The sequence below is a fragment of the Procambarus clarkii genome, chromosome 40 (genome assembly GCF_040958095.1).
Source record: "Procambarus clarkii isolate CNS0578487 chromosome 40, FALCON_Pclarkii_2.0, whole genome shotgun sequence".
Taxonomy (NCBI): domain Eukaryota; kingdom Metazoa; phylum Arthropoda; class Malacostraca; order Decapoda; family Cambaridae; genus Procambarus; species Procambarus clarkii.
In genome coordinates, this window is record NC_091189.1 from 30,403,734 (window position 1) to 30,431,233 (window position 27,500).

Here is a 27,500-nt window from a genome sequence, read left to right on the forward strand (position 1 = left end):
GATATACTTGTACTGTACATATTGTAGTACAAAATATGAGTACAGTAGTAGTATGAATACTACTGTATTCATACGACAGCACACTGGTCTTGTGATCCTGTGGTCCTGGGTTCGATCCCAGGCGCCGACGAGAAACAATGGGCAGAGTTTCTTTCACCCTATACCCCTGTTACCTAGCAGTAAAATAGGTACCTGAGTGTTAGTCAGCTGTCACGGGCTGCTTCCTGGGGGAGGAGGTCTGGTCGAGGACCGGGCCGCGGGGACACTAAAGCCCCGAAATCATCTAAAGATAACCTCCACTTAGGAATTTTCCTGGCATCATTGTATGTATGTTAAGAACCCCAGCCAGTACTGGTTAGGTCATCTTCATTAACGTGTATTGTTACTTCTTCCTGGGGAAGTAATTCCCCAAGATTATTTCCCTGGGAAATATTCTAATGTCACATTACAAGGATCTACGAGTTTTATTTCAATATTCTACCAAAGCTTCAACAATACTCATTCTAGCTTTACGAAATCTATAATTTTGCTAAATCAGAATAACAGCAGCAGCAGCTAACAAAGCATCCTCCAGTTAACTCTGTCTGACCAACATTGCAAATATCGCTGCAAATTGCATTGCACCCCAAGGTTATTTCCTGCGTAATTAATTTGAATTCAAACTAAGTTTTGGAACGATCAACCCCTCCATTTAACCTAAGCTAACCTTAACTATTTGTAGTGTTCCTGGCCAATCCATTTAGGCACACAAGTATGGATAATTGTGATTCTAAACACTGTACATTTAACTGATTGTATCCTACTGAAACAATCTAGATATTTATGATCTCATTAAACTCTGTCCAGACAGAATCTAATGATAATGATCATTGACACATGCTTTGCACTGCCACCACCTTGATTACTTATTCCTTAAGGCTCAAGGAAGATTTATTACGTACTTTTGTTGTTAAGTCCTCATTTTCCCCATGTCAATAAGAAGGGAAAATGGATGTTAAGTTGGGCCTCTCTGATTTACCCCAGGGAACAGGTGAGACCAAAGTTGATGGACCCTCCCCATCTCTCTCTCTCCCCATCTCTTTCTTCTCCCCTCCCTCCCCCCTCTCTCTCCCCCCCCCCCTCCCTCTCTCCCTCCCTTTTACAGGAGTGTACAGGTGTAATTACCTAAGTGTAATTACCTAAGTGTAGTTACAGGATGAGAGCTACGCTCGTGGTGTCCCGTCTTCCCAGCACTCTTTGTCATATAACGCTTTGAAACTACTGACGGTCTTGGCCTCCACCACCTTCTCACTTAAATTGTTCCAACCGTCTACCACTCTGTTTGCGAAGGTGAATTTTCTTATATTTCTTCGGCATCTGTGTTTAGCTAGTTTAAATCTATGACCTCTTGTTCTTGAAGTTCCAGGTCTCAGGAAATCTTCCCTGTCGATTTTATCAATTCCTGTTACTATTTTGTATGTAGTGATCATATCACCTCTTTTTCTTCTGTCTTCTAGTTTTGGCAAGTTTAATACTTCCAACCTCTCCTCGTAGCTCTTGCCCTTCAGTTCTGGGAGCCACTTCGTAGCATGTCTTTGCACCTTTTCCAGTTTGTTGATGTGCTTCTTAAGATATGGGCACCACACAACAGCTGCATATTCTAGCTTTGGCCTAACAAAAGTCATGAACAATTTCCTTAATATATCGCCATCCATGTATTTAAATGCAATTCTGGTGTGTAGAGGAACAGATGATTCCTCACTCCTGTTAGCAGGCTGAGAGCTTTCCCTTCCCTTTCCTTATAGGAAGTCTTCCCCACTAGTTGTTCCTATTGCTTAGGTACTCCCTTATCCACTGGAGCACCTTACCAGCTACACCTGCCTGTCTCTCCAGCTTACGTACCAGCCTCTTATGCAGTACTGTGTCAAAGGCTTTCCAACAATCCAAGAAAATGCAGTCCACCCAGCCCTCTCTTTCTTGCTTGATCTTTGTCACCTGGTTGTATTAACTAAGCCAGTCAGGAGAGACTTACATACGTACGTACACATCCGTTCGCGTGCGTGTGTTTATTTTTATATATATATATATATATATATATATATATATATATATATATATATATATATATATATATATATATATATATAAAAATAAACACACGCACGCGAACGGATGTGTACGTACGTATGTAAATCTCTCCTGACTGGCTTAGTTAATAGAATTCTTTGTTATAAATATATATATATATATATATATATCGTACCTAGTAGCCAGAACGCACTTCTCAGCATACTATGCAAGGCCCGATTTGCCTAATAAGCCAAGTTTTCATGAATTAATGTTTTTTCGACTACCTAACCTACCTAACCTAACCTAACCTACCTTTTTCGGCTACCTAACCCAACCTAACCTATAAAGATAGGTTAGGTTAGGTTAGGTAGGGTTGGTTAGGTTCGGTCATATATCTACGTTAATTTTAACTACAATAAAACAAAATTTACCTCATACATATTGAAATGGGTAGCTTTATCATTTCATAAGAAAAAAAATAGAGAAAATATATTAATTCAGGAAAACTTGGCTTATTAGGCAAATCGGGCCTTGCATAGTAGGCTGAGAACTGCGTTCTGGCTACTAGGTACGACATATGTATATATATATATATATATATATATATATATATATATATATATATAAACTGGAAGTCAGAAAGGAACTAACATCAAATCTGAAATTGATGCAAAACGCAGTTGATCGAAGTACTGTATGTCTCTATTTATTTACACCTGCTTGATACCTACTTGATGGGGTTCTGGGAGTGGTTCTACTCCCCAAGCCCAGCCAGAGGCCAGGCATGACTTGAGAGTTTGGACCACTAGGCTTTTGCTTGCAGCAGCCTGCAGGCCCACATATCCACAACAGCCCGGTTGGTCCAGCACTCCTTGGAAAAAATTATCTAGTTTTCTCTTGAAGATGTCCACTGTTCCGGCAATATTTCTTATGCTTGCTGGGAGGATGTTGAACAACCGCAGACCTTGATGTTTATACAGTGTTCTAGACCTTGATGTTTATACAGTGTTCTCTGATTGTGCCTATGGCACCTCTGCTCTTCTCTGGTTCTATTTTGCATTTTCTTCCATAACGTTCACTCCAGTATATTGTCATTTTACTGTGTAGATTTGGTATCTGGCCCTCCAGTATCTCTCACTTGTATATTATTTGATATCTGTCTTGTCTTCTTTCTAGTCAGTACTTTGGAGAGCTTTGAGACGATCCCAATAATTTAGGTGCTTTATTGCGTCTATATATGCCGTATATGTTCTCTGTATTCCCTCTATTTCAGCAATCTCTCCTGCTCTGAAGGGGGAAGTGAGTACTGAGCAGTACTCAAGACGGGACAGTACAAGTGATTTGTATAGTACAACAATTGTGACGGGATCCCTGGATTTGAAAGTTCTCGTAATTCATCCGCAAGTACGGAATAAGTAATATATAATAAGTAATATATATATATATCGGATAAGTAATTTGCAAAGAAAAGGAGATAACTTTTATGTCAGAAAGAGCTGTAGAAACAGCTAAAGAAGTAGATAAAATTCTTGTGCTAGTGGTTCGTAAGTGCTTGCGCAACCGGTTCGTGAATCTGGCCCCTGGAACTTAAAAGAACAAGAAGTCACAGATTTAAATTAAGTAAACAAAGCTGCCAAAGACACATAATGTTCACTTTCACAAACATAGTGGTAGATGGTTGGAACAAGTTAGGTAAGAAGGTAGTGGGGGCCAAAACTATCAGTAATTTAAAAGCGTTATATGACAGTGCTGGGAAGACGGGACACTGCGAGTGTAGCTTACATCCTGTAACTACATTTAGTTAATTACGGATGTCCTATCTTTTTCTCAGCCTTCCAATCCTTTTCCTAAACATACTAATCATACAATGATGTCTATATTTTAAAATTATCATCACTATCTGCAAAAGCAAGGCTTTCCTGTAAAACATTAAGCTCAATACAATTTAAATATTAAGGATAAACTGTAGAGACTGAACTGTACTTACTCGGTGCAGGCTGCGGTTCTGGGGTAACTTCCTTCTCCTTTGGTGATGGTGTAAGCACAACAACTGGCTTTGGACTAGCCTGTTTAACAGGAGGCTGTGGTTCAACCTTTACTGAATTTGGAACCTCATTTATCTCGGGTTGAGCTGCTGTTACACTCTTAATGGAAACTTCTGCCTTTGGTAACGATTCTTGAATTTTCGGTATTTGTTGATTTGGAGGTTGCTGAGGAAGTTCCTGCTGTGACTGAGATGGGGAAACTGCTGTTTCTATTGGTTGCAACGGCAATGGCTGTGTTTGTGGTGGTTGAGGCTGCTGCTGCTGTACTGGCTGCAGTGGTTGCTGTTGAGCTGGTTGGGGAGACTGCTGGGGAACAGGCGACTTCTGCTTTTGTGATTGTGTTAATTGATGTGGTGCCTGCTGTTTTGACTGTTGTGGTGCTTGCTGTTTTGACTGTTGCTGTTGTGTTGCTTGTTGTTTCAGCTGTTGTGGTGCCTGCTGTTTCAGCTGTTGTGGTGCTTGCTGTTTCAGCTGTTGTGATGTCTGCGGGGGCACAGGATACTGCTGTGATTGCAGCGGTGGCTGCTGCTGAGAGGGCTGCTGCGTCGGCTGATGCTGAGCAGGCTGCTGCGTCGGCTGATGCTGAGCAGGCTGCTGAGCGGGCTGCTGCTGAGCAGTCTGCTGCGTCAGCTGCTGCTGAGCGGTCTGCTGCGTCGGCTGCTGCTGAGCTGTCTGCTGCGTCGGCTGCTGCTGAGTGGTCTGCTGTGTCGGCAGCTGCTGCTGAGCAGGTTGCTGCGTCTGCTGATGCTGAACAGGCAGCTGTGGTGTTTGATGCTGAGGGGGCAGCTGTGGCGGCTGATGCTGAGCAGGTGGCTGTGGTGGTTGATGCTGAGCAAGTGGCTGTGGCAGCTGATGCTGAGGTGGTGGCTGCTGGGGCAGCTGATGCTGCAGTGGCAGTTCCTGGGGCAACTGATGCTGTTGCTGTTGTGGCTGCTGTGGCAACTGATGCTGTGGTGCCTGTTGTAGCAACTGATGCTGTGGTGTCTGCTGTGGCATTGGCTGTGGTACCTGCTGAGGTAACTGATGCAGCAACTGATGCTGTGGTGGCTGCTGCTGTGCCAAGTGATGCTGTGGTGGCTGCTGTTGTGCCAAATGATGCTGTGGTGGCTGCTGTTGTGCCAAGTGATGCTGTGGTGGCTGCTGCTGTGGTGGTTGTTGCAGCTGTGGTAACTGATGCTGTGGTGGCTGTTGCTGCTGTGGTGGCTGTTGCTGCTGTGGCAACTGATGCTGTGGTGGCTGTTGCTGCTGTGGCATCTGAAGAACTGAGTGCTGTGATAATTGCTGCATAGATGGTTGCACAGATTGCTGTTGTGCCAACTGCTGTAAAGATGGCTGAATCGGTTGTTGTGGTAATTGTAGGGACTGCTGTGACAACTGCTGAGGCAAATGTTGTGGCACCTGATGAGTAAACTGTTGCAATATCTGATGAGAGTCTTGTTGTGGCTGCTTAGGCTGAGGCTTAATAACCTCCACTGATTCAGGAACTGTCTTCACAATACCACTCTCCACTATGTTGCTATTCACTGACTCTATTGTATTTGCTATGCTATTATTTAATTTGTCTTTACTTTCTCTACTATCACTAATTATTACAACACTAGTGCTATTGTCACATGGTTTATTAGTCCTAACTACACTTTCAGTTGTATCTATATCCATGACGTCCTTTTCCGCTGCTTTTTTCGCTACATCTGCTGCAAATTGAGCTGCTATAACAGCAGATTCTGTTTTTGTTGGGGGTGTTCCACTCTAGAAAGAGAATGTCAAAATTAGTGACATGTAGAACATATAAGATTCAAGTTACATCAAATGCTGCTAAACATATGTAGGTGATAATACTGTAATGCCTTATATACCTATATGTGAAGCAAGTAGAAAAATAGTAAAATTTTTGGTGTTAGCCCTTTCCAACACAGAATGGTTCTGATGTTTCACCGACCAGTGTTGACTTACTTCACGCCTCTTGCATAGTCTAACTGGTTGTAAGGTGATAACCTTTTACACTCGTTAAAGTGCTAGAGAATTTAGACTTCCCCATTTTATTCCCCAACACCTTTTTAATAAGTACAAAGGCTATAACCATATAAAATGTATTAATCAGGAACTAAAGAACATATGAATCACATATAATGCCAATAAAATATCCATATGCAAGTGTATAATACATTATATTCTGATTGTTAAAAACACACTGTAGCCATTTGCTTATACTGTAATAGAAAACAATCTAGATGAACCTATGCCAATATTTTGACCCATCCTGATACTGCAATACAGTACTTACACCACTGTGTTTTTTGTTCTCAATTTAGCTATAAATAAAAATATAAGTCATGGCTTTATGTCATCCTTTCAGCCAGAACAAAAATAATCATAAAAATTATTGCTGTAGAAGACACTGAAAAACTACAAGACAATTTCAATTAGTCTTCAATTTAGTAACGGAAAAAACACGTTTAGCGGCAATAAATTCCAGGTACACTGTACGTACTGTACTTACAAAAAATTTGTGATGGAACAATACTAAAATTTCTAACGATTCCAATTCCACTACAAAATCTCTATTCTGACACAATTGTTAGGTTTATATAACAAATATAATAATTTGTTTGGAAAATTTATGATTCACATTATGAGCATGGCAAATGTGTGAATAATATAATAGATTTTATAGAAAATAATGGTAAATCCAGCTTAAATCTTCTGGAATAAAACTGAAAAATATAAATATTCTATTATACTGTATTTACAGACCTACATGCTTTAATTGTGTACTAATCAATAAAATAAAATTTGGTAATCTTATTGCAAATAAAAATAATGTTGCAACACGAGCTCAACTGAAGGATGGCCAACTTTTTTTTTTTATTAAAGTAAACCTTAATTTACAAAACAAAAGAATTAGGTTCGATCCCAGGCGCCGGCGAGAAACAATGGGCAGAGTTTCTTTCACCCTATGCCCCTGTTACCTAGCAGTAAAATAGGTACCTGGGTGTTAGTCAGCTGTCACGGGCTGCATCCTGGGGGTGGAGGCCTGGTCGAGGACCGGGCCGCGGGGACACTAAAAGCCCCGAAATCATCTCAAGATAACCTCAAGATGACCCCATCATAGGTGTACATTTTATATACAATTTACATAATCATAACATTTTTAATTCTTTTTTCAAATAAAATTATAATCCAATAATAAAATGAAACTTTATGAGTGTAATATGTGATTGTTATGATCAGAATTTACACAATTTACAAAGTGCTGTGCTGCATTTAACCACTGCACTGCGCCAACCGACAGAAGTATTTTTTTCGTACACAGTCAAAACGCGCTCGAGGTAGGTTGGGCACGAAATGGACTTTTGGGACCTCCAGTGTGAGGCAGCCATCTTGGAAAATTTTTCCAGAATGTCCTAAGGCTGCTGGCTGGGTTAGCACTGAGTGAGAAACCATGGGTGGCGCACGAGCCTCTGGCTCCCAAACACCTGTCCGACGCCGTTTTGAAAGATAACGCTCTGTCGGTGAAATTCAGACCTTATTGCTAGAAGAACATAAGGATCATGATATTGGTGAAGCTAGGCGCAATAAGGACCTAACACAAAGGTCGGATGCAAGTGAAAAAGCACCTATGAGGACGATACAGCGAGCATATCCAGATGTACCTCTGCGCGCCACACCTGCCCACCTATGCTATCTCCAATTTATGTAGATGATACACAGATGAATCGTTTTCTAGGTTGTGATGATGCATCTGATACAAGTAGCATAGATGAACAGTGTTATCAGCTTCCATGGTGGTGTTTTCCATAGATATTTTCAAGAATAGCTGAATCTCTTCCAGTCAGTGACCTTACAAAGTGATTTTTTCAAGACTACCTTACGAATTGAACTTTTCCTATAATCTTTTCAAGACTACCAAGCATTACAAGCTTGGCTACATACAACCTACAGGTACTAAAGCCAAGGGTGTACATGAGTGCGTTATTTGCAAGCACACAGAAGAAAGAAACAAGAAGAGAAAATCTAAATCTACCTGGTGCACCGAGAGCGAAGTCACGCTGTGTACCATGGACTACTTCGTTGATTATTACTTGCTTCCGAAATACTGAGTGTGTAATACAGTGTAAAACTGTATATATTGTAGTTTGTGAATTTTTAACAATTAATATTGCAACAATAAACATATGGAAGAAAATGCAGAATAGAACCAGTGAAGAGCAGGGGTGCCATAGGCACATCAGAGAACAAACACTGTATAAACATCAGAGGTCCGCGGTTGTTCAACACCCACCCAGCGAGCATAAGAAATATTGCTGGAACAACCGTGGACATCTTTAAGAGGAAACTAGATTGTTTCCTCCAAGGAGTGCTGGACCAACCGGGCTGTGGTGGGTATGTGGGCCTGCGGGCCGCTCCAAGCACCAGCCTGGTGGATCAAACTCTCACAAGTCAAGCCTGGCCTCGCACCGGGCTTAGGGAGAAGAGCTCCCAGAACCCCATCAACCAGGTACCAGGTATCATTTATTGTGGACACATTACTGACATGTATCACAGTTCCATGGAACATTATGAACATTCTACTGCATACATACTGTAACGACTCGATTATCCGGGATTCGAACATCCGGAAAACGCCTTTATACGGCCAAAATATGACTGGATAAAGTTCTCAATACTGTATCTGGTCAAAATGGCCATGGGAGCCAGATAAAAGCTAGTTTAGCCGGATAAAAAATCGGAGCCGGTTAACTTGTTGCCGATGTTAGTTACACTACCCAGACAGTCAGCTGGATAAACACTGAATTGTCCGGATATGAAAGCCATGGGGCAGGCCATACCTTATTAATCCCATCTGCCTGTAGGTCGAGGCACATAGTGCAGGAGGGGGTGGCGTGGGTGGGTGGTGTCGGGAGAGGGAAGCATTGGGAGGGTCCACCTGGGGGGATGAGGGGGATGTGGAGCGGCCTATACACTACAGTACAGGAATTACCATTAATTTCAAAACAATTCATCATAGCCAAAATCAAAAGAAATACTAGTAATTATGTAATAAAAAATACCATGCAAGTTTCCTAAAAACAATTTGCATAGGATGAAGTTTCCTTCAAAAATGTTTTTTTTCTTTCTGCTGGCGGCCTACGTAACGTGCCTCCTCCCTGCCCCGACTTGGCCCGCCCATGCCTGGTCAAGCCATGTGCTCTCAACACTCGTGTTACACCACAGTGCCCGCCATTAATGAAATATTTTTTAAATAACGTTTTTATTTTCATAGTAACTTTGAACATTTTTCGACAAGATTATGTCTGGTAGCATCATGAATCGTTCTGGAGGCATTAATTTAAGAGGAAGAAGGTTGTTCTAACAATTAAGGACAAGTTACGTGTTAAACCACTTTGAAAATGGCCGGTCGCCTTCAAGTGTTGCTAAGGAATTTAATATAGGCACTAGTACTGGTTTCTGACATAAGGAAACAAAAAGAGAAAATTCTGAAATATATTTCAACCTGTGAAAGTTAAGGTGCAAGCACTAGCAGAGGGTGTGGTAGAAAGACTATGAAAACTTCGACGCATGTGCAGTTGGATGAGGCTGTGTACAAGTGGTTTGCTCAGCACCGCACAGCTGGCGTGACAATTCGCGGCCCAGAAATACAAAATGCTGCAAACAGGTTTGCAGCAAGCCTTGGAATAAAGGATTTTGAAGCTAGTGAAGGGTGGGTTGCAAGGTTCAAAGGTCGGCACAATATTGTGAAGAGGAAAATTGTCGGTGAAAAATTGAGTGCAGATGAAAGCAGTGTAGAACCATTTAAAGAAATCAAGAGCATACATTTTGACAAATAATTTATATACTTATCAAATTTATAATGCTGATGAAACTGGGCTGTGTTGGAGGGGTTTAAAACTCTAGCAATGAGGAGTGAGGGTTGTGTGCCAGGACGTAAGGAAAACAAGGACAGGATGTCGGCCATGATGTGTGCGAATGCCGACGGCACAGACAGAATCACGTGTGCAACTGTTGGCAAATCAAAGAAACCAAGAGCCTTGCAACATTGCATGGACAGACTGCCAGTCAAATATTATAACTCACAAAATGCATGGTTCACACAGGAGATCTTTCTTTCCTGGTTTCATGACGTGTTCTGCAGGGAAGTGCGTGCCTATCAAGTTAATTTAATAAACTCAAAGTAAGGCCAAGCGAAGTTCGGGCTTTGCTGCTGCTTGATAATGCGCCTGCCCACCCCAAAATTGACACGTTAACCTCACATGATGGCAAGATAACATGTATGGCACTTCCTCCTAACACAACCTCTCTCATCCAGCCTATGGATCAGGGAGTTATCCGAGCCACGAAGAGGTTGTACACCAAAAAGATACTGAACGAAGTTTTGGTGGTTTTGCCTCTTCCGGAAGATATTGAAGTCAGTGTGGATTACAGGGCTAAAAAAAAAAAACTTGAGAATTTGAAGAACTATACAATCAAGGAAGCCATCTATAACTGGGCCAAGGTGTGGAGTGAAGTAAAGGAATCGACTTTGAAAAATTCCTAGAAAAAAATCCTCACGTCTACGGTCAGAAATGAGGAGGATGAAGAAATGTATTTTGAAGGATTTACAGATGAAATCCATGGAATGTTCAGAAATGCAGGTGAAAACTTAAAAAGATAGGATGTGGTTGATTGGCTTGAAAAAGATACCATTGATCCAGGATATGGTGTGATGAGTGAAGACGAGATTCTCCAGTCTATTACTGGCGAGGTCGACGTAGAGATGGAGGATGAAGAAGGCAGTGATGAACCAACACCAATGACCACATAATACAGTGTACTCATGACCTATGTTGACGGATTAATAAATTTTTTATCCAATTGTGCTCATCCAGAAGTTGGAAATATGTATCAGTACCTGAGGCGAACAAAAGAGCTGATCATACAACTGGCCAGTGAACACAGAAGGCCAAGCGCCTTCAACAAGTGAGGCGGCACATGCAACCCAAGTGCCTTCAACAAGTAAGGCGGCACACGCAACCCAAGTGCCTTCAACAAGTGAGGCATCACAGGCAAGCCAAATGCCTGCAACCAGTGAGGTTTCCGCAGCTGACAGTGAAAACTAACTTTGCCTAATTAAGTGTACAGTAATTTTAAGTGTTAATTTTAGTGTTGTGTTAGTATAAGTTACGTAAATTGTTAAGAATTTTTAACTTCAAGATGTGTGGCATCAATCAAGAAGACGAACACCAACAAGGTAAGTTGAGGTTTCTAGTTGAATATTTAATAATTATATGTGGCAAGGCAATTCAAATTATGTTGTTTGTAGTATAAAAATATTAATTGGAAATGGTTAGCTTTGGACTCGTAGGTGAAAAAGTACCATTATCCGAAAAATGTGATAATCCGGCTGGGGGTCCTTTCCATATAGTCCGGATGATCGCGTGGAGAAAGTACTACATATATTACTTTAACACTCACACATCCCCAGGAAGTAGCCCATAGCAGCTGTAACTCCCAGGTACACATTTACTGCTAGGTAAACAGGGGCAGCAGGGTGAAAAACTATGCCAACTTGTTTCCACCTCGGCCAGGAATCAAACCCAGGCCCCAAGGACTACGATTCCCGAGTGCTATCCACCCAGCTGCGAGCCCCCTCCCCCACCCCTGGAGACTGGTGGGGCAGGGTCACTAACTCCTCTGCTAGGATATGAGGTTGGGTGTTGGGTTTTATAGTTCAAGGGTGCGCTGGCATTCACGTGCTTGTACATACGGTATGCCGCTGACACCACCTACATCTATGATTATCCTGAATTCGGCATCATTCTTTCAGCAGACATCCCTAGTACTTGGTGTTCTGCTTGGTCCTTACCTTCAGGCCCTGGTAAGCTTTGTGCATCTTATAGATTGATCTGCTAAGCATACACACACTACTTGAGCTTCGGAAATGTTAACTGCCACCACTACATGTTAATGACCATTCATTATGTCTCCACCATACTGCCTGTTAAGTGGGCAATAACCTTTAATCCCCAAGCCTTGTGATATTTGTATTCACTGGACCTCGTTTTTACAGCCAAAATGTAGTACGATTCCATTTAAAGTGAACCCATTAACACATTGAAAATAAAAGATATACAAAAATTCCCTATGGATGTCATATCACAACTTAACCATATACCAGATGTCCCCCTTAACCCCCTGGACATTAAAGTAGCCATAGACAGCATGCCTATGCACTCTGCACTGAACTCTGTGCAGGCCTGGACTGATACAATTCTATATTCGAGAATTGTAAAAAAAAACACTATCACAGGTCCAAAACATTTTTTGGGAAGCTGAAGCCTCCAAGAGGTTTAGGTCCAACCCTGCATTGGCATTTTAGCTGCACCCTTTCCCTGTATTTTTAATTATTATTTTATGTTGAATAATCAACACAAACACGCCCTCTTATGCCGGTCTCATTGAAGCTTTTACACATACTGTATTAGCAGTTACATTAAAGCACAAAATTTGGCTTAACTAATCAATAACACACAGCTAATCAGATCCTGAATAATTTTTTCGAGCAAAGACCTCAGTTGTCACACGACTCATGATCGACTGCAGAAATAGCTTTATGCCTAGGACTAACTGGAGTCATCAGAAAGTTGACAGTCAGAAAGAATGGATACCGAGAAATAATTCATGCAAGATAATGCATCTTAAATGCTTAGTACTGATCATTGATTAACACTATCGCGCGCGGCGCATGAGTGCCACAGACTTTGACGTCACGGGGCGGACAGTGCGGGCAAGCATGCGGCGACGCCTAAATGTGTATACTCGTTTCAGTTTTCTCACCTTAATTCTCGTGCTACGTCGTTCGTTTTGGTATCATTGTGTTCGCAATTAAATTCCCTGCAGGTGTATATGCATATAATGTCCAAAAGCCTGGCGAGACTCCCCGCAGCATAGCCTAAAGTTACCAGTGAACGAGCACCAATTTGCACACCACAACCTAATGTGTATACTTGTTCAGTTTGATAACATTAATTTTCATGCTACATCGCTCATTTTGGTATCAAATTGTTCCCAATATAAAGGCGTGCATTTTAAAACTAGTCTCATAATAATAGAGCAATAACTGGAATTTTAACAAATATTTTAATTTTGGACGCTCACCATCACAATTATTTATATCTTTCCAGTATTCTGACATCAATTTTTGTGTTACGTCATTTTGTTTTCAAATTGTTTGCAATCTAAAGGCACGCATTTTAAAACTAGTCCCATAATAATACCACAATAAATAGAATTTTAACAAATATTTTAAAATTTAAAATTTAGACCCAAAAACGTATTTATAATCTTTCCAGTGTTCTGACATCAAGTTTCATGTTATATCTTTCATTTTGGTATCAAATTGTGTGCACTCTAAAGGCGCTTATTTTGAAACTATCCCGAGGTCGATCGGATAAAAAATGAATTTTATACAAATATTTTTGGAGTGGATGCGAGTCCTGTCCACGGCTAGTACTCTAAGAGAAAAAAAAGTGGACGTGATCAGTGTCCAAAGTGAGCGATACTGTTAAACTACTATAGTAAATCATATACAGTATGGTACTTACAGGTGCTGGTGTATTGCTGGCGCTAGATTCTGATGATTGAGGTGGAGTTGGAGTTTTGTCTGGCTTCTCATTATTCATGTCATCTAATATATTCTTGCCAGTACTGGGATCTACTATAGCAAGAGTTTTACGCTCTCTCTGCGGGGCCTGAGTCATCACGGGTTTTAACTGCGGCTGTTGTGTAGGTGGTGGATAATACACTAAAATGGAGAAAAAATATATAAATTACAATCCGGATCCAATCCACACAATTACACAGGTGAATGCACATATATACTATCATTAAATACTGTACCTGGATTTACATGGATCCACAAAACTTTAGCCATTTAACCAATATTAATTGTAGTAATTGTTGGGTAATGAAGCAAAATCATCTACATCTCATCTTACTGTAGATGAAGTAAATACACCCTTACATTTATGCAAATCTTTAAAGTATTCAAAGTTTCAGTTTGCAATCTAATTCAATCTACATGTTTGTTTAGTGTATAGTATTAGTAATTACCATCTGTGGTAATAGGAGTTCTATCTATCTTTGACTATCTTGAGGTTATATTGAGAAGATTTCAGGGCTTAAGTGTCCCCGCGGCCCAGTCCTCGACCAGGCCTCCTTTTTGTTACACACCCCCAGGAAGCAGCCCATAGCAGCTGTAACTCCCAGGTACCTTATTACTGCTAGGTAACAGGGGTTTCAGGGTGAAAGAAACATTTTGCCCATTTGTCTCAGCCTCCGCCGGGGATCGAACCCGGAACCTCAGGACTACGAATCCGAAGCGCTGTCCACCCAGCTGTCAGGCGCCCTAAAGGTATTCACAGTATTAATACAGCACAGTAGGCTTCTGCTCAAGTGAACAAACTTTGCACCACAAAAGAACTTCAGTTGCACCTAAAGTTTGCTATTTTATATAAAGTAAAATAATTAAATTGAATGTACCGTATTCGGCTGGTTGCTTGTACATTATTTGGCAACTGGCACCATGAAAAACCTATAGCCTTTACAGTGTTTGATAGAACACAACTCCAAAATGCCAAGAAATCTAAAAATACTGTATACACGAATAACATACTAAAATATGAATGGTATCTTATACGAGACTAAAAATTAGAGTCTGGTTTCTAAGATTTTGTGAATCCTCTTAGTATAACTAAAAAAATTTTTGCAATAAATTTATGGTTATATTTTAATGAACGTGTTCTGTATTGTATTCAGGCAGTTGCACAGTTCTTAAATGGTGCTATATGTTTAGATACCTAAAATGTGTTATGGGTACTGAACAGGAGCTGAATATAGGCACCACAAAAACCCAGTATCAAGCCACTGAAGCCAATAATCTACAAAACAATTGAAAATGGCATCAGTGCATGCCTCGCATGCCTTGCTACCTTACATGTTAACACCAGACCATATGTGGCTCCCAAGGAATCAATGACCAAACATGGGTTTTGACCAGAGCAAAGGATCATATAAAGTCAGTTGAAAAAATTTATAAAGAATTTAATTAAATATTTTTGAAAAATGAGGATTATATGGATAATTTTCATAGTACAGTAGTTCTATTTCAGCCTACATTTCCCTGGTGATTGCCATTGAGGCTGTATATCTTCATAACCATACAAAATATAAGTACAGTACAATTTTAATGCTTTAAAAAGCTGTCCAAATTAAATTTTACTACTCTTCTCAGAATTTTGCACATAAAGATCAAATAACCATCTGCTGCTCCTCCCATGCTAAAGTGGTTAGTTCAAGTTCCTGTAACCAGGCCTCATAATTCAGGTACAGGTACTATTAACTTTAATGTAAACTTTTTCACAATGTTATTTGTGTACTTCCTAAGATGTAGATTCAATACCAAAGATTTGTATTATAGTGAAAAGCAAATTGTGTTGAAGGTTCTCAATTTAATTTTTAGTCATATATTATCCAGCTTTCCAAGTACTACAGATGATATCCTTATTTGTGTGTTCTTCCCGTGTTAGTGCTAGAATTGTATCTAGTTAAATTTTTTCTCTCTTTCAGATCCCTGCATTCCTGTCCCCTTAATGTGTATAATTATTGTCCCCCTTTATTAAATACTGCACTGCCACAATATTTGCCTTCATAAAACTTCTTGCGTTCCTCAGTCAAGTGTTGCACAAAAAATCTTTATGTAACTGATAAATGAGTGTTCTACTATTCTTGTAGCCACCTCCTGCATCTGGTCTGGTCCAGTTACTATGGTTACACCTCTTTCCTCCGTCTCTTAAAACACTAATGTTGGTTATTTGGTGTGTCTAACACAAACATTCCAAATATAAACTTAATATTCTTGCTAAGAGATACAAAATTTCCCAGGGGTACCTTTTGCAACCAAGACTACTTGGTTGCAAAAGTACTGTATGGCAATTATTCCAACCAAGGCATTGTGTTGAATTTGTTTTTAGCAGCTACTTTCATTCATTTCAGAAATACTGTGCAAGGTGAACCCTATCCCTCTCCTTAATTTGGAAACTTTTCTCAAATGTACTGTCAGGGACATTGCACATCCCATTAGAAAATGGGTATCTTACCTGTACCATCAATGTACAGAAGTTTATAAAGCTTCAAACCAATATATGAAGGTGTTCTTTAGGATTGAATGGCATAGACACCAAACATTTACCTAAGAAAAAATATAAAAAATTGCTATCCCATTGAGGGATACTAAATAAACATTTAAAAATACAGGAATGCTGCATTTATTAAAGCTCTTCAAATGAGTAAGCCTTAATAGAAGCAACTTAAACCCCCACCTACAGTGCTTTTCATTTTCTTATGATAAGAGTTCGAGAGAAGGACAAGCCCTGAACTATGAAACACTCACAATGCTTACCTCCCTGAAGCTGCCGGTATTGGAGGGTGGAAGTAGCCTCGTGCTTACCTCCCGGATTTTGGTGGTATTGTATAGTCGGGTAGTGACCCTGTGGATGAGGCTGTGGTATCTGAGCAGGGTGAAACTGCCCAGGTTGCGTGTGGGGTGTTGGCTGACGATGAGGACCCATGGTCTGGAACTAAAAGAAAATATAGTGTTACACGAGAATTAATACAAGTCAATCAGATGATGATCACTCCTATTCCATTTATTCCTTCCCACTTATATGGATAGTTAAATCACAACCCAATAATGAAGCAAGGTACCCAACGTCAATCATGAAAACAAGATGACAAAGAAATGCCATAATACAAAATTTACTGAATAAAAAAAATCCTAACACTTTCGCATTCTGATGAAACAGTTTATCATCGCTAGTACTCCTGGATCTGGAAAGTTCTTCTACTCTCCAAGCCAAGCCCAACGTCAGGCTCGACTTGAGAGAGATTGATCCAACCAACTGTTTGGAGCGGCTTGCAGGCCCTCATATTCACTACAGCATGGTTGGTAAAAGCACTTCTTGAAGAAAACTACCTAGTTTTCTCTTGAAGGTGTTCATGTTTGTTCCAGCCATATTTCTTATACTCGCTGGGAAGATGTTGACCTTGATCTTCACTGGTTCTATTCTGCATTTTCCTTCTTATCATTCACTCCAGTATATTATTTTACTATGTAGATTTGGGACCTGGCCATCCAGTGTTTTCCATTTTCCATATTTGATCTCCCTCTCATCTCCGTACTCTAACAGTAAACGTTCCAATGATGCTAAAACGTGTCATCCAATTGTTATTCATGAACATTCATACATTCAACAGTCACACAATTCATATTTATTTTTCTGTTCTATAGAGAATTCATTTGCAAACATTTTGACACTAAATAAATAAATAAAAAAATAAATAAATAAATTAATAAATAAATTATATATATATATATATATATATATATATATATATATATATATATATATATATATATATATATATAAATATAAAGTAAACCCTCAAGAAATAACCAAGAACACAAAATTATAAATATTTTAAGCATCAGTAGACGGGAGAGAGGGAGGGGTGGGGGATGAGAGGGAGGGGTGGGGGAGAGAGGGAGGGGTGGGGGAGAGAGGGAGGGGTGGGGGAGAGAGGGAGGGGTGGGGGAGAGAGGGAGGGGTGGGGGAGAGAGGGAGGGGTGGGGGAGAGAGGGAGGGGTGGGGGGAGAGAGGGAGGGGGGAAGAGGAGAGGGAGGGGGGAAGAGGAGAGGGAGGGGGGAAGAGGAGAGAGGGGGAAGAGGAGAGAGGGGGAAGAGGAGAGAGGGGGAAGAGGAGAGAGGGGGGGAGAGGAGAGAGAGAGGGGGGAGAGGAGAGAGGGGGGAGAGGAGAGGAGAGAGGGGGGAGAGGAGAGGAGAGAGGGGGGAGAGGAGAGGAGAGAGGGGGGAGAGGAGAGGAGAGAGGGGGGAGAGGAGAGGAGAGAGGGGGGAGAGGAGAGGAGAGAGGGGGGAGAGGAGAGGAGAGAGGGGGAGAGGAGAGGAGAGAGGGGGAGAGAAGAGGAGAGAGGGGGGAGAGAAGAGGAGAGAGGGGGGAGAGGAGAGAGGGGGAGAGGAGAGAGGGGGGAGAGGAGAGAGGGGGGAGAGGGAGAGAGGGGGGAGAGGGCGGGAGAGGGGGAGAGGGAGGGGAGAGGAGAGGGGAGAGGGAGGGGAGAGAGAGGGGAGAGGGGAGAGGGGAGAGAGGAGAGGGGAGAGAGGGAGAGGGAGAGGGGAGAGAGAGGGAGAGAGGGAGAGGAGAGGGGAGAGAGGGGAGAGGAGAGGGGAGAGAGGGGAGAGGAGAGACGGGGTGGGGGAGAGGGGGACTGCGAGGTTGCCCCCCCCCCCCCACTCATGCACAAGCGGACGGAGGGACTGCGAGGTTGCTCCCCCCCCCCCACTCATGCAGGGAGGGAGGGACTGAGGTTGCCGCCCTCCTATTCACGCGCACCTGGAGGGAAGGACTGCGAGGTTGCCCCCCAATTAGGGAGCCTGGGGAGGGATGGACTGCGAGGTTGGGCCCCCCCCCCACCACTCGCACCCGCGGGGAGGGAGGGAGGGAAGCTACCTTGACGTGATTCTGGGGATTAGCGACCCCACGACCCAGTCATCGACCAGGCCTCCTGGTTGGCCAGGTATCCTTTGGAGGTGTTTGTCAAGTTTTCTCTTGAACACTGCGAGGGGTCGGCCAGTTATGACCCTTATGTGTAGCGGAAGCGTGTTGAACTCGGGCCTCTGATGTTGATAGTTTTCTCTTAAGAGTATCTGTTGCACCTCTGCTCTTTAACAGGGGTATTCTGCACACCCTGCCATGCCTTCTGGTCTGATGTGCTGTTATTTGTGTGTGCAGGTTTGGGACCAGCCCCTCTACTATTTTCCATGTGTAAATCTCTGCACGCTCTCCAGGTCAGCAATTTCTCCAGCTTTGAAAGGGGCTGTCATTGTGTAGCAGTATTCCACACTAATGAGCACTAGCGTCTTGAGAAGTATCATTATCGGTATAGCATCTCTAGTGTGAAAGGTTCTTGTTATCCAACCTGTCATTTTTCTTGCAGTTGTGACGACTGCTTTATTGTGTTCTTTAAATGTAAGGTCTTTCGATGTCAGTACACCCAAATTCTTTACATTGCCGTTCTGTTTTTATATTTTCATTTATTCCGTAGCGCATGAGCTGAAACTTCTTGTTACCTGGTTGATACCTGGTTGATGGGGTTCTGGGAGTTCTACTCCCCAAGGCCAGGCTCGACTTGTGAGTCTGGTCCACCAGGCTGTTGCTTGGAGCGGCCCGCAGGGCCACATACCCACCACAGCCCGGCTGATCCGGAACTTCTCTTAGAAAACCGTTCAGTTTTCTCTTGAAGATGTCCACAGTTGTTCCGGCAATATTTCTTATAGTCGCTGGGAGGACGTTGAACAACCGCAGACCTCTGATGTTTATACAGTGCTCTCTGATTGTGCCTATGGCACCTCTGCTCTTCACTGGTTCAATCTTGCATTTTCTTCCAAGTCGTTCACTCCAGTATGTTGTTATTTTAACATTAACTTTATTTTTTAAAATTTATTTATATTTAAACGTTTAACATTAAACGTTATTTTAACTATTAAACGTTAAACACCATGTTATTTTCTGTAGCCCATAGAAAGACCTGATTGACATCTGATTGAAGGTTTGCCGTGTCCTCTATGTTGCCTACTCTCATGGAGATCCTAGTGTCATCTGCAAAGGATGATACAGAACTATAGGTTGTGTCCTTGTCTATGGCCGATATGAGGATGAGAAAAAGTACTGGAGCAAGCACAGTACCCTGGGGGACTGAGCTCTTTACGGTTGATGGTCCGGATTTTATTTTGTTGACTATTACACATTGGGTTCTATTAATCAGGAAATTGTAGATCCATCAGCCTATTTTTCCGGTAATTCCTTTTGAACGCATTTTATGTGCAATAACACCATGGTCACATTTGAAAAAGGCTTTTGCGAAATCTGTGTAAATTACATCAGCGTTTTGTTTGTCTTTCATGGCATCTAGTGCCATGTCATAGTGGTCCAGCAACTGTGATAGGCAAGAGCGCCCTGTTCTGAAACCATGTTGTCTGGGGTTATGGAGATGCTGTGTTTCCATGTATTTTGTGATCTTACTTCTTAGCACTCTCAAAAATTTCTATGATGTGCGATGTTAGTGCTATCAGTCTGTAATTTTTTGCCTCTGCCTTATTTTTTTCCTTTATGGAGCGGTGCTATCTCTGCTATTTTTAATATGTCAGGGATAATGCCAGTATATAGGCTTTGTCTCCAAAGAATGTGAAGGGCCTGCGATAGCGTTTTTTTTAGTCATTGATGAATATGGAGTACCAAGAATCTGGGCCTGGTGCAGAGTGCATAGTCATACTGTCTATGGCTTCTTCAAAATCCAGTGAGGATAGAGTGACATCTGATATATGATTTGATGTTGGTATCATATCCATGAAAAATTCATTTGGGTTATCAATCTTCAGTGTGTTTAGTGGCTCGCTGAAGACAGAATCGTACCGATTCCTCAGTATTTCGCTCATTTCTTCGTTGTCATCAGTGAGAGTTCCATCTCCCTTTCGCAGGGGCCCGATACTAGATGTGGTTTTTTATCTTGATTTTGCATAGGAGATTTCGGATTTCTCTCTATTTCACTGATGGCCTTTTGCTCTCTTTGTCTCTCCTGGGTTTTGTATGATTCTTGTAGGTTTAGTTCAATTGTTTCTATTTCTCTACCTAACCTTCTTCGCCGTTCTTGAGGTAGGGTGCGACTCAAGTTGTTCCACGATTCGTTTTCTTCGTCTATAGAGGGAATGACATTCCCGTTCCAATCTGCATCTCTTCCTCTTTTTTTTCTTAGGGTATGCAGTTTGAACATATTTCTAGTGCTACTGAGCTTATTTTTTCCAGGCACTGGTTCAGGTTTGCATTTTCTAGCTGGCCGTCCCAGCTTATTTCTGTGAAGTCTTGGTTTATTTGCTCCCAGTTGATCTGTTTATTATTGAAGTTGAATTTGCTGAAATCTCCTCAATCGGGAATCGGAACTGGTTTTGAAGGTTTATTCCCCATGCTTGTCAGAACTTCAATTATGCTGTGATCTGAGTACCAGGTATTTGTAATCATAAATGTTCCTGATCAATTCATCATTATTAGTGAAAATGAAAATTAGTGAAAGTGAAAATTAGTGAAAATGAAAAGGAAGGACTGCGAGGTTGGCCCCCCCCCCACTCACGTGCATGGGGAGGGACTGCGAGGTTGCCCCCCCCCCCACCCAATAACGCGCACAGAGAGGGAAGGACCGCGAGGTTCCCCCTCCCCATTACGGAGCCCTGGGAGGGACTTGCCCTTCCCTCCCCACTCACGAGTGTGGGGAGGAACTGCCAGGTTGACCCCCCCCCCCCCTCACACACACACCACTCACGCACGTGGGGAAGGAGCTGCCAGGTTGCCCCCCCCCCCCCACCACCACCACCACTCACGCGCGTGGGAAAGGAGCTGCCAGGTTGACACCCCCCCCCCCCCCCACCACCACTCACGCTGCGTGGGAAAGGAGCTGCCAGGTTGACACACACACACCCCCCCCCCACCACTCACGCGCGTGGGAAAGGAGCTGCCAGGTTGACACACCCCCCCACCACTCACGCGCGTGGGAAAGGAGCTGCCAGGTTGACACCCCCCCACCACTCACGCGCGTGGGAAAGGAGCTGCCAGGTTGACACCCCCCCACCACTCACGCGCGTGGGAAAGGAGCTGCCAGGTTGACACCCCCCCCACCACTCACGCGCGTGGGAAAGGAGCTGCCAGGTTGACACCCCCCCCACCACTCACGCGCGTGGGAAAGGAGCTGCCAGGTTGACACCCCCCCACCACTCACGCGCGTGGGAAAGGAGCTGCCAGGTTGACACCCCCCCACCACTCACGCGCGTGGGAAAGGAGCTGCCAGGTTGACACCCCCCCACCACTCACGCGCGTGGGAAAGGAGCTGCCAGGTTGACACCCCCCCACCACTCACGCGCGTGGGAAAGGAGCTGCCAGGTTGACACCCCCCCCACCACTCACGCGCGTGGGAAAGGAGCTGCCAGGTTGACACCCCCCCCACCACTCACGCGCGTGGGAAAGGAGCTGCCAGGTTGACACCCCCCCACCACTCACGCGCGTGGGAAAGGAGCTGCCAGGTTGACACCCCCCACCACTCACGCGCGTGGGAAAGGAGCTGCCAGGTTGACCCCCCCCCCACCACTCACCACCCCCCCACTCACGCGCGTGGGGGGAGGGACTGCGAGGTTCCTAACCCCCACTCACACACGTGGGGGGAGGGACTGCGAGGTCCCCCACTCACGTGGGGAGGGACTGCGAGGTCCCCCTCCCCCACTCACGTGGGGAGGGACTGCGAGGTCCCCCTCCCCCACTCACGTGGGGAGGGACTGCGAGGTCCCCCCCCTCCCCCACTCACGTGGGGAGGGACTGCGAGGTTCCTAACCCCCACTCACACACGTGGGGGGAGGGACTGCGAGGTCCCCCACTCACGTGGGGAGGGACTGCGAGGTCCCCCTCCCCCACTCACGTGGGGAGGGACTGCGAGGTCCCCCCCCTCCCCCACTCGCGTGGGGAGGGACTGCGAGGTCCCCCCCTCCCCCACTCGCGTGGGGAGGGACTGCGAGGTCCCCCCCCTCCCCCACGCGCGTGGGGAGGGACTGCGAGGTCCCGTCCCCCCCCCCACTCACGCGCGTGGGGAGGGACTGCGAGGCCGGCTCCCCCCCCCCACTCACGCGCGTGGGGAGGGACTGCGAGGCCGGCTCCCCCCCCCCACTCACGCGCGTGGGGAGGGACTGCGAGGCCGGCTCTCCCCCCCCCCCCCCCAACTCACGCGCGTGGGGAGGGACTGCGAGGCCGGCTCCCCCCCCCCCCCAACTCACGCGCGTGGGGAGGGACTGCGAGGCCGGCTCCCCCCCCCCCCCCAACTCACGCGCGTGGGGAGGGACTGCGAGGCGCCCCCCCCAACTCACGCGCGTGGGGAGGGACTGCGAGGCGCCCCCCCCCCCCAACTCACGCGCGTGGGGAGGGACTGCGAGGCGCCCCCCCCCCCACTCACGCGCGTGGGGAGGGACTGCGAGGCGCCCCCCCCCCCCCACTCACGCGCGTGGGGAGGGACTGCGAGGCGCCCCCCCCCCACTCACGCACGTGGGGAGGGACTGCGAGGCGCCCCCCCCCCACTCACTCACTCACTCACGCGCGTGGGGAGGGGAGGGACTGCGAGGCGCCCCCCCCACTCACGCGCGTGGGGAGGGACTGCGAGGCGCCCCCCCCACTCACGCGCGTGGGGAGGGACTGCGAGGCGCCCCCCCCCCCCCAACTCACGCGCGTGGGGAGGGACTGCGAGGCGCCCCCCCCCCCCAACTCACGCGCGTGGGGAGGGACTGCGAGGCGCGGGCCCCCCCCCCCCCAACTCACGCGCGTGGGGAGGGACTGCGAGGTCTTCCCCTCCCCCAACTCACGCGCGTGGGGAGGGACTGCGAGGTCTTCCCCTCCCCCAACTCACGCGCGTGGGGAGGGACTGCGAGGTCTTCCCCTCCCCCAACTCACGCGCGTGGGGAGGGACTGCGAGGTCTTCCCCTCCCCCAACTCTCGCGCGTGGGGAGGGACTGCGAGGTCTCCCCCCCCCCCAACTCACGCGCGTGGGGAGGGACTGCGAGGTCTCCCCCCCCCCCCCAACTCACGCGCGTGGGGAGGGACTGCGAGGTCCCCCCCCCCCCACTCACGCGCGTGGGGAGGGACTGCGAGGTCCCCCCCCCCACTCACGCGCGTGGGGAGGGACTGCGAGGTCTCCCCCCCCCCCCAACTCACGCGCGTGGGGAGGGACTGCGAGGTCTCCCCCCCAACTCACGCGCGTGGGGAGGGACTGCGAGGTCTCCCCCCCCCCCAACTCACGCGCGTGGGGAGGGACTGTGAGGTCTCCCCCCCCCCCAACTCACGCGCGTGGGGAGGGACTGCGAGGTCTCCCCCCCCCCCCAACTCACGCGCGTGGGGAGGGACTGCGAGGTCTCCCCCCCCCCCCCCCCCCAACTCACGCGCGTGGGGAGGGACTGCGAGGTCTTCCCCTCCCCCAACTCACGCGCGTGGGGAGGGACTGCGAGGTCTTCCCCTCCCCCAACTCACGCGCGTGGGGAGGGACTGCGAGGTCTTCCCCTCCCCCAACTCTCGCGCGTGGGGAGGGACTGCGAGGTCCCCCCCCCCCCCAACTCACGCGCGTGGGGAGGGACTGCGAGGTCTCCCCCCCCCCCCAACTCACGCGCGTGGGGAGGGACTGCGAGGTCTCCCCCCCCCCCCAACTCACGCGCGTGGGGAGGGACTGCGAGGTCCCCCCCCCCCCCCCCCACTCACGCGCGTGGGGAGGGACTGCGAGGTCTCCCCCCCCCCCAACTCACGCGCGTGGGGAGGGACTGCGAGGTCTCCCCTCCCCCCCCCCCCCAACTCACGCGCGTGGGGAGGGACTGCGAGGTCCCCCCCCCCCCACTCACGCGCGTGGGGAGGGACTGCGAGGTCCCCCCCCCCCCACTCACGCGCGTGGGGAGGGACTGCGAGGTCCCCCCCCCAACTCACGCGCGTGGGGAGGGACTGCGAGGTCCCCCCCCCCCCCCAACTCACGCGCGTGGGGAGGGACTGCGAGGTCCCCCCCCCCCCCAACTCACGCGCGTGGGGAGGGACTGCGAGGTCCCCCCCCCCCACTCACGCGCGTGGGGAGGGACTGCGAGGTCTCCCCCCCCCCCCACTCACGCGCAGTGGGGAGGGACTGCGAGGTCTCCCCTCCCCTCCCCCCCCCCACTCACGCGCGTGGGGAGGGACTGCGAGGTCTCCCCCTCCCCCCCCCCACTCACGCGCGTGGGGAGGGACTGCGAGGTCCCCCCCCACTCACTCACGCGCGTGGGGAGGGACTGCTAGGTCCCCCCCCCCTCACGCGCATGGGGAGGGACTGCGAGGTTGGCGCCCCCTCACTCTCGCAAGGGGGGGGGGGGGTGGACTACGAGGTTGCCCCCCTCACAAACGTGCGTGTGGGGGGGGGGGGGCTGCCCAGACTCGGGCACGTAGGGACTGCGAGGGGTTCTTGCCATGGGAAAGTATGGACAATTTTTCAATCATTCTCAATTTTTCAAACCTAGCAATATATGGGAAAGAGGGGGGGGGGGGGTCCTGCTTTGAAGGAAATTGGCAGAGTCCCAGAAAAAACTAGTCTGCTTTGGCTGAAAGTTAAATCCTCAACGTGTGGCCATCATAGACCTATTAATGTTTCGTGTCCATGCTTGAATAATGTTGCTGCCCATTTACCCTGTAGTTCAAATTTGCAAAATGCCTCCCACCAGTCATGGGAGGTTTCAAAATAATTTGGAATCCAATATCCTCCAGTTCTGGATATTCCACAGTCATATGACTTACTTTGAGGTTCTTTTGTTGGCCCAGGTAACATTATAATTTTGTGGGTTTACATTTGTAAACATATTACTAACATTTTGATATATTGAATTTGAGAAGCTTTTAGCTTGTTCTTGACTCTAATCTAAACAATGCTGCCTAATAAGAGAGAACCACTGGCCATGCCAAAGTAATATTTTTCTATATTTCATACTTTCCAATACAAATCTACCATTTCACAAAAGTAACCACTTTTACAGCAATACTTTCAGGATCAAGATAATATGTGGGAGGGAGTCTAGCCCTGCTCAATCTTATTTTCTCCTACACACACACATATACACTGTATTATATACTGTGTGTATATTTTATATTATAATATTATACTGTATTTATATATATATATATATATATATATATATATATATATATATATATATATATATATATATATTATATATATTTATATTTTATATTTATATTTGTGTGTAGCTGAAATTTACCGATAGCACTGATAAATCAATATACCTCTACTGCAGTATACTGAAAAACGTCACCGAAGAATAAAAATACACGGCTAAAGTTCTTTTTACACTATGCTACCATGTTTCATAACTTCAGATTAAACACAGTGATTTCCAAGAAATGAGCCACCAAACATACCTGAGATACCTGCTGCCTATCTCCAGAATTCCCAGATCCTATTCCCCCCCACACACACACACACACGGCCACACATTCGTGAACCAGTACAGTATTTTATTTTAAGAATGTTGCCATAGACTACAGGGATTCTCATCCCGAGATATGAGTACCCGTAGAGGTCCTCTTTTTTTTTTTTAAATGCTCAATAATACTAAAATACTGATGCTTTGTGCAAAACCTATGTGTAGAAACCACACCATACTTGCAGGGGAATATTTACCCCTAGAACTTCTTGGTATGAGCACACATACCCCAAACCCAGAGTTGAAAACATTTTGTTACAGAGCAATGACATTGTTCCATCTACCAAGAGACTGGTTTTTTGGATGCAGAATTTATTACATTACCTTCTGGTTTTAAGAGAGAGATTAATAAATAGATATTAATAGATTCTAAACTAATTACAACCCATTATATCCTGCACAAATACAGAGAAATAAAAATGTTAATGAAAATGATGGGGACATGCACACAAACTTTCAGAAACCAAGCAAACACAAGGAAAGCAGGTAGGAATGAAGTGCTGTAGAGTGATCAATCTTGAGGTTATCTTGAAATGATTTCGGGGCTTAGCATCCCCGCGGTCTGGTCCTTGATCAGGCCTCCTTTTTGTTACACCCCCAGGAAGCAGCCTGTAGCAGCTGTCTAACTCCCAGGTACCTATTTATTGCAAGGTAACAGGGGCATCAGAGTGAAACATTTTGCCCATTTGTCTCCGCTTTCACCGGGGATCGAACCCAGAACCTCAGGACTACGAATCAGAAACGCTGTACACCCAGCTGTCAGGCGGCCTTGATTGGCACATGATTGACACACATGCTTTATAAAAGTTCAAGCTAAATAGAAGATAAGGATTATTATATATATATATATATATATATATATATATATATATATATATATATATATATATATATTAGTATATTTTGGTAGCAGTCTTTCCTGTAGACATATATTATTAAATATGACCGAAAAAGTAAGATTAATAATTCTAACAAATTTTCTCTATCTATCTTACGTTTCTTTTCACTGTTGATGGTAATTCAAAGATCAATTCTCCAAAATTCATTTTTATTTCTAGTCTGACGCGACACTTGAGCGCGTTTCGTAAAACTTATTACATTTTCAAAGACTTTAGTTTACAAACACACAACTGAAACTGAATAGAGCTTACACATCTTCGAGTTTATATCTACATTTGGGTGAGGTGGATGAGGTGAAAACTAACTTTCAACAATGGGTATTGAATGGGTATTAAATTCAATCACAAGACAGAACACGAAACAATGGGTAT

The 27,500-nt window shown here is 45.6% G+C and overlaps 1 protein-coding gene across 21 annotated transcripts in view; it reads right to left on the minus strand.

Moving 5' to 3' along the window:
• Positions 1–27,500, minus strand: part of LOC123757993 (eukaryotic translation initiation factor 4 gamma 1) — a 189,598-nt gene that overhangs the window by 66,500 nt on the left and 95,598 nt on the right. For 8 of the 21 annotated variants that reach the window (XM_045742083.2, XM_069338924.1, XM_069338925.1 and 5 more), the window contains 3 exons: positions 16,531–16,708; positions 13,676–13,875; positions 4,037–5,843 (listed from right to left, as the gene is read on the minus strand). In XM_045742083.2, coding sequence (XP_045598039.2) covers positions 4,037–5,843; positions 13,676–13,875; positions 16,531–16,708 — 2,185 coding nt within the window. Of the gene's footprint in view, positions 1–4,036; positions 5,844–13,675; positions 13,876–16,521; positions 16,709–27,500 lie in introns of all 21 variants that reach the window. The other 13 variants (XM_045742084.2, XM_069338926.1, XM_069338923.1 and 10 more) reach the window with 2 other exon arrangements.